At 38.3% G+C, this 16068-nt stretch overlaps 1 protein-coding gene across 2 annotated transcripts; it reads right to left on the minus strand.

Moving 5' to 3' along the window:
- Positions 1-356: 356 nt before the first annotated feature.
- On the minus strand, positions 357-13836 carry arfrp1 (ADP-ribosylation factor related protein 1). 2 transcript variants are annotated; one of them, XM_057847098.1, is made up of 7 exons: positions 13526-13836; positions 10825-10912; positions 9428-9510; positions 9080-9161; positions 5258-5328; positions 2743-2843; positions 357-2662 (listed from the first exon to the last, which is right to left on the minus strand). In XM_057847098.1, the coding sequence occupies exons 1-7, from the start codon at positions 13616-13618 to the stop codon at positions 2575-2577; spliced, it is 606 nt and encodes a 201-aa protein (XP_057703081.1). In that variant the 5' UTR covers positions 13619-13836; the 3' UTR covers positions 357-2574. The 2 variants fall into 2 exon arrangements, with proteins under 2 accessions (XP_057703081.1, XP_057703082.1); XM_057847099.1 differs by lacking the exons at positions 357-2662; positions 2743-2843 and adding an exon at positions 3911-5177.
- Positions 13837-16068: the final 2232 nt, after the last annotated feature.

Genomic DNA, 16068 nt, shown 5'->3' on the forward strand with positions numbered 1-16068 from the left:
GGAAAAATACGAGTGTACAACGTTTTAAATGTATTCATTTGGTATATTTCAGTTACCACGATTTGAGAGATCATTAAATTGAAGAATTTACGCCTTGCGTTTGGAGTGCTTGTTTTTGGGTTTGCTGGAATAGCGTCACTGACACACGCAGCATCAAACAGGGGAAGGGGTAAGCGCTGCCGCGCCAAGCTAATTCTGGCTGCATTTTCGACACATGAAAAATAACGAATACGTACTACTGTATGACGGAAAATTTTAGTGGTTTTGTAACCGCGACGTTTTCATAGCATGGTATCCGTGAAGGTAACTGGCACATGCCTACAAACGACCCCCCCCCCTTTACAATTTTTTCTCCTCGGATCTACACGATTCAAGTAGGTCATCCTTTTTGACTTCAAAACGGCGAATTTCGCCGAAAGGTGAGAGATTTTCATGCCTGTTTTTTAAGTGATGAGTCAAGAATCTGCATTGGACAATGTGATGATGCTGGAACTTTTGTTTGGTGCCGTTCCAGTGAGATTTACAAAGATGACTGTCTGAAGAAAACATCAAAATTCCCTCTGTCCTTGATGATATGGGGCTGCATGTCAGGCAAAGGCACTGGGGAGATGGCTGTGGTTAAATCTTCAATAAATGCCCAAATTTACATTGAAATTTTAGACAGCTTCCTTATCCCATCAATTGAAAATATGTTTGTAATTTTCCAGATGACAATGCATCATGCCACAGAGCTAAAACTGTTAAAGCATTCCTTGGAGAAAGACTCATCCAGTCAATGCCATGGCCTGCAAATAGCCCAGCTCTCAACCCTATTGAAAACCTGTGGTGGAAATTGAAAAAAAAAAAAAAAATTCCACCACAAAGTGCAAGATTGATTTGGCAACTGCAATCAGAGAGAGTTGGCACCAAATTGATGGAAAATACTGTTTGTCACTCATCAAGTCCATGCCTCAGAGACGGCAAGCTGTCATAAAAGCCATAGGTGGTGCAACTAATTACTAGAGATGTGTTTTGAACTCTTGTTATTTCTGTGTTGGTTTCTCATGATTCCATATATTTTTCCTCAGAATGGAGTGATTCTATATTTATTTCGCTGCACTTGCTCTATAAAAGTAACATTTACTGACCACCAGTGTTGTTTTTGGCAGCTCTTTTAATTTTCGTCTTAGTCTTTTGGACGACAATACTTATTAGTCTGTCATATTTTAGTTATCTCATAATCGGTTTGTCTTCATCTAGTTTTTGTTGACGTTTAATAAGTTTTCGTCTGTAAAATGGAAAAAAATATATATATACCCACCAGGACGCCACAAACTGTATGTAAAAAAAAAAAAGTTGTCTGAGAGTGTGACGCTTGCTGTTAGCAATAGCCAGATGCTAACGCTACGAGTTCCATTTAGTGTGTGATTACTCAGCATAGTTTAATAGGACGCTTGCCATTTGCAATAGCCTTCTGTTAACGTGAATATGAATGCTATGCTAACGCTACGAGTTACATTTTGTGTATGATGATCACTCCGCACAGACCTTTAAAGGCTAAAGCAACATTGCATATTCTCTCTTCTTGCCACGAAAAGAAGACTAATCTTAGCGTGTGTATCTCAAAACAGGCAATGGGAAGACTGGAGAGGACACTAGCAGGTCAATTAAGGGGAGGGCGCAGCACGTCACATGAGTGACACAACCACACTTTGTGAACATGAGACAAAAACTATGGTACATTTTTATGTTGTCAGACGAAAACTGGCATTCATGTCGTTATGTTTTAATCTCCCAATAAAAGTTTTTAGCCCGTTATTGTCTTGACGAAATACTTTCGTTATAGTCGTCGTTGCCGAAAACAATTTTTATTTTATTTTTTCATTTCTTTTAGTATTTCTGAATGCTAAAGAGTTGCACTTTTGAACCAATTCAATATTTTTCAAGCTTTTTTATCTGAGTTTGTTCTACATAATAAAAGAGTGCTCGTCTGAGACTGGTGATTCCATACGTTTTGCTAGGGGTTGTATATTTCTTGTTCCCTTAGTTCTTAATTCTTCATGTACATTTGATGCACCTCAAAATGACATTGTTTACTTCTGCAGTGTTGAAGCTTGTTTAGCCCTGCTGTTGCGTGCATGTGAATGTTGGGAAATGATGTTATAACGATATTTTACTATTTGGGTTTAAATTGGTCATTAACTTGTAAAAATAACAGAACCAAAATAAGAAAGTGACATTTTGACATGGGAGGTTTCTGCCCAATATGACGATTGATTTACAGTACTTGGATCAATGTGATGAGACAATATTTAATTCTGATGAGGCAGTGGGTAATAGGAATGTTCAGGCTTACAAAAGCGAGCTTACGTTGAAAATCTGACAATCTGACAAAGATTGAGAACGACCATGTCCACATAATAGTTTAGTATCCCTGTATCAGTCAAAGACACTCTATCATAAGTTCATAAACCAGAAAATATTCATGCTGTTCCAAGTCACAGCAGACACAGGAGGAGAGAGTAGACATCTCCAAGGTTTACAGGGAATGTTCTTGATAAATCCAATATCAGAAAAAGGAGACATGATCCACTTCTATGTGATGTCCTTCTGTCTAGGTGGCCGGTGAATGTTCCTGATCACACACTTTACCATCCATTCGATGCCTTCGTTGACTCCATCTCTGCATCAGAAATGCATATACAGTATAATCCAGCTGTGAGATCATTTTGTGAAAGAATATAACAAATGTTGCTTCCGTACCCTGTGAGGGCAGTACATGGTTGGACCAAACAATCTCGCTTGCCAATCTTTGGTGCGCAGTCACTGAAGGCTGTTTTAATGTCCGGCACGGACAAACAGTTCTGACAGGGAAGGAGTTGGATATGCAAAAATGATTAGTTAACAAAACTGTTACGCACAAGATGACACGTGCTTGATGAATCAGGGATATTCACTTTAGATGGCAACTGATTCAAAATTTTCCCGCCGATATTGAGTGTTACTGTACTGCAAAAAGACTTCAACTTGAAATTTCAAGTCTCTATAATACATAACTGCAGTGGTATGAAAAAGTATCTGAACCTTTTGGAATTCCTCAAAGGTTTTCAAAGGTTTATCAGGATGTTTTGCAGGAAAACCTGAGGCTGTCTGTGATACAGTTGAAGCTAAAAAGAGGATGGATGCTGCAACAAGACAATGGTCCAAAACACAGAAGTAAATGAACTTCAGAATTGTTTCAGAAGAACAAAATACATGTTCTGGAGTGGCCAAGTCAAAGTCCAGACTTGAACCTCTTTGAGATGCTGGGCCGAAAGACAGCGATTCATGCCAGACATCCCGGGAATCTGACTGAACTACAGCAGTTTTGTAGAGAATAACGGCCCAAGAATAGTGCTGATCGATGTGCCAGACTGTTCTGTAGCTACAGGAAGCGTCTGGTTGAAGTTTTTGCTGCCAAAGGCGAGGTGGGGTGGGGGGAGTCACAAAATATAAATGTGATGGTTGACTTACTTATTTTTCCCCCTTTTGTTTTTGTTTGCATACTATCCTCATTAAAATATGAAAACCTATAATGTTTGTAGGGCTGCAGCTATCGAATATTTTAGTACTCGAGTAATCGACTGAAAATTCTATCGATTAATCGAGTAATCGGATAAAACAAATATATTTTTAGGTGAAGAGCAATTATAGATATACATGAGAAAACAAGACATTTTATCATTTTTAGTCAATCAATGTCTTTATTTTTTATGTATATTGTTGAAAACAGCCAACAATTGCATCTCAGATGTAACTAGAATTTTAAAAAATGACTAATTCACTGCTTTCACTCAAAAAACCTTTAGATCTTATTTTAAAAAAGTATATATATATATATATATATATATATATATATATATATATATATAAACACACCTAAAAATGCCTTTACGCTTGATAACACACATCACTTAAAAGTTGGGATTTTTTCCCACGTTTTTCAATTAAATTTCTATTTGTGTCAAGCCATTTTTAAGTTCTAGTTAAGTTTTAAGTTAGTCTAAACTGTAAGTCCTGATAGGATTTTGAGTTTTTGCACTGTTCAAAATAAATGTATGATACAGGCTGTATTGGAGCACATTAGGGACTAGTGCTACTTGGTGTTTTATCCTGCAATGACTACTGAGCTAAAATTGATAGTTAGCATTATTGAGTTTTTATTTGACACCCTCATCACTCCACAACGCTATGTTATGTTATAGCCTGTATGTAAGACACGTTAGCAACGCATCGAAAGCGGTCTTAATTAATTGAAACCTAGCCCTCCGCAGTGCTAACGTAAGGTGAGCTAGTAGTGACAGTAACGTTAATCTTATACAGTATATTAGCGTTTAGCGCTCTTTATTAGCGCTCTACTGCTTTAAGATGGCGGCTGTTTGCTAACGCTGCCCAGACGCGGCCTAGTCTGTCATTGCGCATCTAGTTCAACATACATGTGATCTCTATGAGACTCACTGGACGCCACCTGCAACTAACGTAGCATGAGCGGGCTAGTATTTAGCAACGTCGGCGTCGTTTGTAGCGGTTGTCGGCTGCAGTAAGTTTTTTTTTTTTTGCTTCTTCCTCTACGCACGTGACATCAGCGCGTTGTCCCGCATTAAAAGTAGTCCGAGCAAAACGTGATGCTTAGAGCTGTCAAAATAAACGATTACTCGAGGTGAATAAAATTACTCGGATCAGTTTTTAAACTCGAGTTACTCGAGTTGCTCGAGTATTCGTTTCAGCTCTAAATGTTTGGGTGGTTTTAGTTAAAGCAGACACTGCTTTTTCATCTGTGTGATTCTGACAATGATCAAATCACGTTTGATGGTTAATTTATGCAGAAATGTGAGAAATTCCAAAAGGGTCAGATACTTTTTCATACCAGTGTATAAATGTAAGATTTTTTTTTTTTTTTAAAGGTACTTTGTTTTTAATATTTTTTTGCCCTTGTTAAGTGCATAGAAAAAAAGACATGATTGCCAAGTGCATACAAATGATTGCACATAGAAGCACATGAACATGCAAATGTGTCAAATTGTACAACAGCCTCGATCACTTTGAAGATGTCTTAATTTCCTTAAATTAAGGCGTGCCAATAGAAAAGTGGCTCTTGCGTCATGGGATTCTTGTCATTCTTCGATTAATTTTTTTAAATGGCACCGTCTTTAATGTTCCTGTTTTCGATTCATAAAAAACAAAGCATGGAGGTTAGATGAAAACAATTTGTTTTTAACTGAACAAAACTCAACAGTACCTGTACATCCTGTTTGTTGGCCAGGACCAGGAGCGGGACACCTTCTAACACATTACTGCTGATCATTTTTTCTAAAATGACATGAGAAATGACTTTCAGACAGACTTTTCAATGACTTCTCATGATGAAAAAAAAAACTTACTGCATTGAAAGTCAAGGTACTTTTAAAATCTTCATATAAAAAAAAAACTGTGACATCGTGATCTAAGGATAATTACAGTACAGCACCTGAGGATATATGCTTCAATTTCATGACTTACCAGTTTTCATATGCAAAGTGACACCATTAATAAAAAATTAAGAGTACATATTGTTTCGGCAGGGACATTGGATTTTCTGCTCTATAATCGATTCATTATTGGAGTAGATTCATAAAATTTGGTGTTACAGTGTATTGAAATGTGGTATACAGTGGGTTGAAAAAGTATATTTCTATCTAAAGTATCTATCTTTGGAATTTCTTACACATATGAAACCAAAGTTGAATTGTTTGGGAGAAACACACAATGTCATGTGTGGAGGAAAAATGTAACAGCTCACCAACATCAACACTTCATCCCCACCGTGAAGCATGGAGGAGGGAGCATCATGATTGGGGCTGCCTCAGGGCAAGGACAACTTCCAATCATTAATGGAAGAATGAATTCAAAGGTTTATCAGGATATTTTGCAGGAAAACCTGAAGCCGTCTGTCAGACGGTTGAAGCTAAAAAGAGGATGGACGCTGCTACAAGACAATGATCCAAAACATTGAAGTAAATCAACTTCAGAAGGATTTCAGAAGAACAAAATACACCTTCTGCAGTGGCCAAGTCAAATTCCAGACTTAAAACCCATTGAGATGCTGTGGCATGACCTAAAGACCTGAATCTGACTGAACTAAAGCAGTTTTGTAGAGAAGAATGGGCCGAGATTAGTGCTGATCGTTGTGCCAGACTGATCTGCAGCTACAGGAAGCATCTGGTTGAAGTTGTTGCTGCCAAGGGGGGAGGGGGGGGGCACAAAATATTAAATGTGATGGTTGACTTACTTACCCCCCCCCCCCTTCTGTCATTGTTTGCATACTATCCTAATTAAAATATGAAAACCTGTAAATGTTTGGGTGGTTTTAGTTAAAGCAGACAGTTTTTTCAACTGTGTGATTTTGACAAAGATCAAATCACATTTGATGGAGATTTTAAATGTGAGAAATTCCAAAAGGTTCAGATACTTTTTTATACCACTGTATTCAGCCAGTGGGGTTTCTCATTTTTAAGTTGTGAGCGGTAACATTTCGCCTTGATTATAAAAATGTTCTCTCTGTAAAGTTTAAGTACAGTGGGGAGAACAAGTATTTGATACACTGCCAATTGGAAAACCCATTGGCAGTGTATCAAATACTTGTTCTCCCCACTGTGCCATGGTCTTTGAGCGCCTTGAAAGGAGGAAAAGCGCTATATAAGTATAACACCACCACCACCACATACCGCTCCACTGCATACTGCAACCCTGTCTGTCTGCTTCAATATGAAATAAAAAAAATAAAAAAACAGGTCTAATGCCGTCTGTGGTAGTGCAAATTAAGAAATTTGAACACCGCCATCATCAGCAAATCACTCAATCACTGTCACTGAAAGAATGTGACAGAGCATTGGGTTGACGCAGTTTTACAAGCAGACGGGGCTTTGCGATAAGTCGATTGGACTGTTCCTACTAAAGGAAAATAGCAGATACAGCATATGGGCAAAGAAATCTGAATTGACCTGAGGTATGAACGTAGCCATGAAATTGGTGTTTTTCCATGAAATTTGTGTTATCAATAAGGTCTGCAGATTCTACGAGGGAGCCTGCGTTGGTTTTGGTAGCATTCTAGTGGGTTGACAAGACCTTGATGACAGCTGCTATCACGAAAATAACGGACTTCACGCGATCAATGTGACTCGTCTAAACTTTTGAAGGTTTAGCATTAAATGTTAGGGTCAATGTTAGTTCAAGAGTACACACATCTTTTACTCAAAAAGTACAATACAATTTGAGTGTAATACAATATTTATGTCTGGTTTTAAGAGGGAAAAATTGTTTTCAATAAAATTTAGCCTCTTAATTTCTTTACATACTGTATGTTGTATACAGTGTATCACAAAAGTCTGTACACCCCTCGCATTTCTGCAGATATTTAAGTATATCTTTTCATGGGACAACATTGACAAAATGACACTTTGAAACAATGAAAAGTAGTCTGTGTGCAGCTTATATAATAGAGTTCGATTATTTTTCCCTTAAAATAACTAAAAATATAGCCATTAATATCCAAACCCCTGGCAACAAAAGTGAGTACGCCCCTTAAAATCTACATCCCTAAATGTCCAAATTGAGTACGGCTTCTCATTTTCACTCCAAAATCTAATGTGACTCATTAGTGTTACTAGGTCCAGGTGTGTTCAAATTTGTAGTGCAGCTCCCACACTGTCTCATATTGGTCACTGAAAATTCCAACAAGGCACCACATGGCAAAGAACTCTCTGAAGATCTTAAAAGACTTATTGTTGCACTACATGAAGATGGCCAAGGCTAACAGAAGATTGCCAACACCCTGAAACTGAAACTTGAAACTGAGCTGCAGCACAGTGCCTAAGATCATCCAGCGTTTTAAAAGAGCAGGGTCCACTCAGAACAGGCCTCGGGTCGGTCGTCCAAAGAAGCTGAGAGCATGTGCTGAGCCTGAGCATCCAAATGCTTTCTTTGAAAGATCGTCGCAGGAGTGCTGTCAGCATTAGTGCAGAGATTGAAGAGGTGGGGGGTCAGCCTGCTAATGCTCAGACCACACGCCGGACTCTACATCAAATTGGTGTGCATGGCTGTCACCCCAGGAGGAAGCCTCTTCTGAAGACGGTACACAAGAAAGCCCGCAAACAGTTTGCTGAAGACATGTCAACAAAGCACATGGATTACTGGAACCATGTCCTATGGTCTGATGGGACGAAGATTAATTTGTTTTGTTCCGATGGTTTCAAGCATGTGTGGCGGCGACCAGGAGAGGAGTGCAAAGATAAGTGTGTCATGCCTACAGTCAAGCATGGTGGTGGGAATGTCATGGTCTGGGGCTGCATGAGTGCTGCAGTTGTTGGAGAGTTACATTCTATTGAGGGAAACATGAACTCCAATATGTACAGTGAAATACTGCAGCAGAGCATGATCCCCTCCCTCCAGAAACTGGGTCGCAGGGTAGTGTTCCAGCATGACAATGACCCCAAACACACCTCCAAGATGACCACTGCTTTACTGAAGAGGCTGAGGGTAAAGGTGATGGACTGGCTAAGCATGTCTCCAGGCTTGAACCCAATAGAATATCTTTGGGGGATCCTCAAGCGGAAGGTGGAGGTGCGCAGTCTCAAATATCCGGCAGCTCCGCAACGTCGTCATGGAGGAGTGCAAGAGCATTCCAGTGGCAACCTGTGAAGCTCTGGTCAACTCCATGCCCAGGAGAGTAAAGGCAGTTCTGGATAATAGTGGTGGCCACACAAAATAATATTGACAGTTGACATGTTGTACGTGTGTTAATATTGACAACTTTCACTTAGGGGTGTACTCACTTTTGTTGCCAGGGGTTTAGATAGGGGAAATAAATGAACTCTATTATATAAGCTGCACACAGACTACTTTTCATTGTGTCAAAGTGTCATTTTGTCAGGGTTGTCCCATGAAAAGATATACTTAAATATCTGCAGAAATGCAAGGGGTAAACTCACTTTTGTGATACACTGTACATGTAGAACACCAAAAAGTCATCAGACACTCTGGGAATTGCAGAAACCCAGTACTTGCTGTGCGTGGGATGACTTACCAAAGGCCTCCTTTGATTCTGAAAGTCGTTCTTCATCAGTTGAGTCAATCACATAAATAACTCCATGGGACTCCGCATAGTACTAAATGTGAAACAAACATTGTTCAGTCATTCACTGCCATTGACAGCAATCGACATCAAAGTATGGCTGGGCAGGATGTGTGTGATGTGCTTCATAAGACTAAAAGCATGGCAACTTTGTTAATTATTTTGACTGTACCGAAGTTCAAATCCAACACTCTAAACAGGGAAACATTTAAATTCCATAGGAACAAATGCCACAGATATTTTCTAATAAACACCCAGGGAGTGTAACTGGTTGTTAACTTATCACTAAAAATCACTTACTTTGTCCCAGAGAGATTGCAGCTCGTCTTGGCCTCCCAGATCCCAGAACATTAGACGAGCCTTGCCCATATCAATAGTTCCAACTGCAAATGATTTACATTAGCAAAAATGATTGAGTAGCAGTCGAAAGCCGTACTTCACAGTTCAAACCATAAAATACATAAAAAGACAAGCACTTTTTTCCTCAAGATCCGAAATGAACTCTGACTCAACTTTTTGTCCTCTTGGAATAGGGATTGGAATTTCAACTAATTTCCCTGCCGACTAGTCTCAGATTTTTTTGGGCGACTAGTCGACCAGTCTACAGGCATGAAATTCGCAATTTAATACACATATTAAATAAAAAGTTTCAAAAAAATAAAAGTTTTGTGTATTTACAAGGTATTTTAACCCCAAAATTCAGGACAGGTTGTTAAAATTCTATTGATGTAACAAAAACTGACTGAATAAAGGTAAACAATAGCGTACCACACGAATGCTACTTGTAGACCGCAAGGCTGCGTGACGTCACTATCGTAAACCGGAAGGGTGGTCAACATAGAAGCGCGTTCGCATACAACGAATGCTAGTACTGCTTGTTTTCTGCCAGTAATCTTTCAAAAAAGAACACACAGAGTAAACACTGCTGCTATGGAACTTGTAGAAAGGACTCTCGACATCACACATATGAAGGATGTTATCTTCATACGTTTCCCGAAGCCAAAAAAGAGGGGAAAATGTGAACAACGGATAAACTTGTGCGGACGTCCAAAAGACCAGTTTAACGCCAGCCAAGTGAAGCCATTCACTTTCATATGCAGTAAACGTTTCGTTGAGGGCCATGGACCAACAGATGACAATGCTGATCCATTGCCTGCCACAGCCGGCCTTGAAGAGGTAAGCTAATTTGATATTTTTACTTATTTTTTAGCGTGGCGTTTTGCCGTGTCGCTTCGGTCTGACAATTACAATTATTTTTCTGTCATTGTTTGCATGCAATCCTCATTAAAATATGAAAACCTGTAAGTGTTTGGGTGGTTTTAGTTAAAGCAGACTGATTTTGACAAAGATCAGATCGCATTTGATGGTGATTTTATGCAAAAATGTGAGACATTCCAAAAGGTTCACATACTTTTTCATACCTAGTTTAAATGGTATGACTTGGGTAAAATGTTTTGTTTCTCACAAAACTAGTGGAAATTTTGGACCACTCCCAAGGACAAAACAGGTGTCAAGGTGCCAAGTTGGGAGGCTGCTTGGCTTGAAGCACATTTTCAGATTGGTTTAAAAATTTTCAATACTATTAAGCTCAAGGCTTATCTCCATTACAGAGAGGGGTACTTTAGGAATCACTTTTGTCAATACACAGGTTGGTTTAACTTATATACACATTCACAAACACAACAAAACCTACTTACTGTTTAGTCCTACTGTACTTGTGATCTTGGACAAATTCATTCCCTTATAGTTCTTGCTGAACTTTGTTTTGGTTTGTTCCAAAAAGGTCTGTAACGAGAGCGTTATCACACATACATTTTACAGTTGTGGTTACAATTATTTGACAACTAAAATAAATGGTAAATGGTGTTATACTTGTATAGCACTTTTCCACCTTTCAAGGTGCTCAAAAGTGTTCCTGAATTGCTTTCTCTTTGTGTTTGAAATCAGACGGACTTCTATAACTAAGAAATACATAAATTGAAACAGCATATATCTTAATCTACCAACAAATGCCCTTTTTGTGATTTCTTTTCCAGACAAAATTTTTAAACATTTACCCACTCTCTCGTAAATGATTTTACTTACATGTTTGTAATCAAATATTGAAAACACTTCTTGATGTGAACAGACTGAGTATGATACTCTGCTCCTTCCAGACTGTTAACAGTGTCTTTGCAACATGGTTAAACCCAAGGAATTTTAAAGAAGAATAAAAGGTCTATGAAAAGATAGTAAAGCCTCACTGTTAAACTTTTCAAAAGACAAAATTGAAAACTTAATTAGCAACTTGAACAGTTCTTCTGTTTACACCATCCATTAGAGATGCTGTCTCGAGTTCAAATTTTATTGTGCTTTTTGCCCAATAACAACAAATGAATTGATTCTGAAATCATAAAAAGGACCTACGATAGTACAGGTCCTTCTAAAAAAATTAGCATATTGTGATAAAGTTCATTATTTTCTGTAATGTACAGATAAACATTAGACTTTCATATATTTTAGATTCATTACACACAACTGAAGTAGTTCAAGCCTTTTATTGTGTTAATATTGATGATTTTGTCAAAAAGACAAGAAAAAACAAAAATCCCTATCTCAAAAAATTTGCATATTTCATCCGACCAATACAAAAAAGTGTTTTTTACTACAAAAAAAGTCAACCTTCAAATAATCATATCAGCTATGCACTCAATACTTGATCGGGAATGTTTTTGCAGAAATGACTGCTTCAATGCGGCGTGGCATGGAGGCAATCAGCCTGTGGCACTGTTGAGGTGTTATGAAGGCCCAGGATGCTTCGATAGCAGCCTTAAGCTCATCCACGGTGTTGGGTCTGGTGTCTCTCAACTTCTTCACAATATCCCACAGATTCTCTATGGGGTTCAGGTCAGGAGAGTTGCCAGGCCAATTGAGCACAGTAATGGCATGGTCAGTAAACCATTTACCAGTGGTTTTGGCACTGTGAGCAGGTACCAGGCTGTGCTGAAAAATTAAATCTTCATCTCCATAAAGCTTTTCAGCAGATGGAAGCATGAAGTGCTCCAAAATCTCCTGCATTGACCCTGCCCTTGATAAAACACAGTAGACCAACACCAGCAGCTGACATGGCACCCCAGACAATCACTGATTGTGGGTACTTGACACTGAACTTCAGGCATTTTGGCATTTCCTTCTCTCCAGTCTTACTCCAAACTCTGACACTTTGATTTCCGAATGACATGCAAAATTTGCTTTCATCTGAAAAAAGTACTTTGGACCACTGAGCAACAGTCCAGTGCTGCTTCTCTGTAGCCCAGGCCAGGCGCTTCTGCCGCCGTTTCAGGTTCAGAAGTGGCTTGACCTGGGGAATGCGGCATCTGTAGCCCATTTCCAGCACACGCCTGTGCAGGGTGGATATGGATGTTTCTACTCCAGACTCAGTCCACTATTTCTGCAGGTCCCCCAAGGTCTGGAATCGGCCCTCCTCCACAATCTTTCTTGCAGTCACCTCTTCTGGTTGTGCAGCGTTTCCTGCCACACTTTTTCCTTCCAACAGACTTACCACTGAGGTGCATTGATACAGCACTCTGGGAACAGCCTATTCGCTCAGAAATCTCTTTCTGTGTCTTAACCTCTTGCTTGAGGGTGTCAATGATGGCCTTCTGGACAGCAGTCAGGTCGGCAGTCTTGCCCATGATTGCGGTTTTGAGTAATGAACCAGGCTGGGAGTTTTTAAAAGCCCCAGCAATCTTTCGCAGGGGTTTTGAGTTAATTCATTGATTCAGATGATTAGGTTAGTAGCTTCTTTAGAGTACCTTTTCATGATATGCTAATTTTTTGAGATAGGGATTTTTGTTTTTTCTCAATTTTTTTGCCAAAATAATCAATATTAAAACAACAAAAGGCTTGAAGTACTTCAGTTGTGTGTAATGAATCTAAAATATATGAAAGTCTAATGTTTATCAGTACATTACAGAAAATAATGAGCTTTATCACAATATGCTCATTTTTTGAGAAGATCCTGTATATTACACCAAAAAACATTGTTGTAATTTTCAAGTCCTTATATGACCTGCCTAAGAAAACAAATAAACCTGTAGCCTATGTAAATTATGTAAATGTTAGCTCTAGATCGGACAAAAACACAATTTCTAGAAGTAAGCAGCTCTTGCGGAGTAATGGAACTTTCTGGTGATGTAGTGGAAGATGACGAGAGATGAAGACAAACTATGCTTGTAGTGATCCGAAAAGCGAAACAAGTTGGCATTTAGATCTTCATTAGGAAAGGAAAAAAACATAATGTTGTACTCCTTAACTTAACTAAGCTCAGCTCTTATTGTAGCTTTCCGAGGGAATGTAAACAAACAAAATGGCGATCCCTGTAATAAAGATGTACGAGACGGACGAGATGAAACATACCGTTTTTCCAGCGTTATCCAATCCAAGGATTAGAATGCAGTATTCGTCCTTTTGAAACATGTATTTGTAAAACCCGGATAACAATGTATACATTGCGAGGAAGAACGCTACCAAACCCCAATATAAAGGCTATTCTTCTCAATCTTGGACTTCTTAGTTAACTCAGTCAACACAGGATGATAATTTTGATTCGTTGGCTACAATCCCAAATCCATAAAACAAACAGATAATGTCAAAGTTTGGCGTCTGATACTTATGAAGCGGATGTGGAGCATGACAGTCGTATGCGTGACGTAAACCTGACGATGAACACGATGCGAGGCGGTATGAATTGTGGGAAACGAAGTCAAAGTTGTTGCTTTTAACGTTTTGCATCCTTTGGAAAACCAGTAATTAAACTACATTTCCCAACTTCTAAAGTATTTTTTTCTCACGTTCAAAGGCCAATAACAGTAAAAAAAAATTTTCTTTTTTAAAAATAAATAAATAAATAAATAAATAAATAAATAAATAAATAAATAAATAAATAAAATAAAATACCAATAAGCGAGTTTTAAGGTAGATATCCGTGAACAATATTTTTTTCATTGTGACGTAATTTGTTCAAAACTTTAAACTATGCGAGTGAATAATTTTATAAAGTCTTTTTTTGAAACTAAATATTAGACATCAATATCATAAATATAATTACTTACCTTTTTATGACAGGGTTGAAACTAAAGCGGTTGTGCGGTGTCTGTAAACGGGGGTCTCCAGGGTAAAATGGAAAAATGAATATTGTTCTGTCAAACAAGTTTTATGGTTTAAAATACAGCAGTTTATTTTAAAGAGGGTTGCAAGAGCTGCTTTTTCAGCCTTATCTGGCCACATATGTATATGTATACAGTGTATATATATATATATATATATATATATATATATATATATATATATATATATATATATATATATATATATATATATATATATATATATATATATATATATATAAATTACATTTCAGCTTTTCTGGACCTAATTGCAGTTATTATTATTATTATCATTATTATTATTTTAACCGTATTTTGTTCAATTTCACTTTAGTTGTATTTGTTTTATAACGAGAACTGCATGTAATGTTTGATGTATAATTTATGATTCAAATTTGAGAACATATACTGTATACCAATCCATTTTTTTAATTGTTACGTTAAGGACCACATAAAGCTTTCAAACAAAAGATCTGATCAATTTTCCGTTGCAAAGCCCTTTTTCATCACATTAATTCAACAAGCTTGTTCTTTTTTCATTTTTTTGTTGTTCCAGAAACACGTGCAGTTGAAATCATCAGAGTTACACTGCTGGCCAAAAGTATTGGCGCTCCTGCAATTCTGTCGGAAAATGCTCAATTTCCCCCAAAAATGATTAAAATTACAAATGCTTTGGTAGTAATATCTTCATTTATTTTGCATGCAATAAAAAACACAAAAACAATGGGGTGGGTGGGGGGGGCATCATTATCATTTACAAAAAACTCCAAAAATGGGCCGTATAAAAGTATTGGCACCCCCAGCCTAATACATGGTAGCACAACCTTTAGACCAGCGGTCTCAAACCGACTCCACAAAGGGCCGCAGTGGGTCCTGGTTTTTGTTCCAACAGATCCAGCACAAACAGTTCAACCAATGAGGTTTCTACTAACATAAGCAGCACCTGATTGCAATCAACTGATTACACTTGTAAGAAACCAGATTGGTGAAAAGGTATTTGTCTCGTTTGGTTGGAATGAAATCCAGTACCCCCTGCGGCCCTTTGAGGACCGGTTTGAGACCACTGCTTTAGACAAAATAACTGCGAACAACCCCTTCCGGTATCCATCAATGAGTTTGCTCTGCTCTGCTGAAATTTTAGACCATTCTTCTTTGGCCAGCTGCTGCTCCAGGTCTCTGAGATTTGAAGGGTGCTATTTTCAGATTTCTCCACAGGTGTTCTATGGGATTCAGGTCTGGACTATTGCTGGCTACTTTAGAAGTATCCAGTGCTTTCTCTCAAACCATTTTCTAGTGCTGTTTGATGTGTGTTTTGAGTCATTGTCCTGCTGGAAGACCCATGACCTCTGAGGGAGACCCATCTTTCTCACACCAGGCCCTACATTATGCTGCAAAATTTGTTGGTAGTCTTCAGACTTCAGAATGCCATGCACACGGTCAAGCAGTCAAGTGCCAGAGGCAACAAAGCAACCCTAAAACATCAGGGAACCTCCACCATATTTGACTGTGGGAACTGTGCTCTTTGCTTTGAAGGCCTCGTTTTTTCCCCCCTGTAAACTCTATGTTGATGCCTTTTCCCAAAAAGCTCTACTTTTGTCTCCCACATTTTAATCCCCACATGATTATAGTCCCTTAGTCTCCCTATATAAATGCATTCATCAAATCAATGAATGGATGTGCCAGAATTTTCTCCAATTAAATGTGGAGAAGACAGAGGTGATCATTTTTGGGCCAAAAAAGGAAAGGTCAAAAATAAGCAGGCAACTTAGCTCAATGTCACTTACAGCTACAAAT

The sequence above is a fragment of the Corythoichthys intestinalis genome, chromosome 9 (assembly GCF_030265065.1).
Source record: "Corythoichthys intestinalis isolate RoL2023-P3 chromosome 9, ASM3026506v1, whole genome shotgun sequence".
NCBI classification, from domain to species: domain Eukaryota; kingdom Metazoa; phylum Chordata; class Actinopteri; order Syngnathiformes; family Syngnathidae; genus Corythoichthys; species Corythoichthys intestinalis.

Excerpts from the sequence above, each read along its gene's own strand:
- arfrp1 (XM_057847098.1), bottom strand. The coding sequence starts at position 13,618 with ATGTATACATTGTTATCCGGGTTTTACAAATACATGTTTCAAAAGGAC. Across the intron at positions 9,511-10,824 it reads AAGTACAGTAGGACTAAACA|TTGGAACTATTGATATGGGC; the intron begins GTAAGTAGGTTT and ends AATCATTTGCAG. Across the intron at positions 2,663-2,742 it reads CCATGTACTGCCCTCACAGG|AGATGGAGTCAACGAAGGCA; the intron begins GTACGGAAGCAA and ends TTTCTGATGCAG.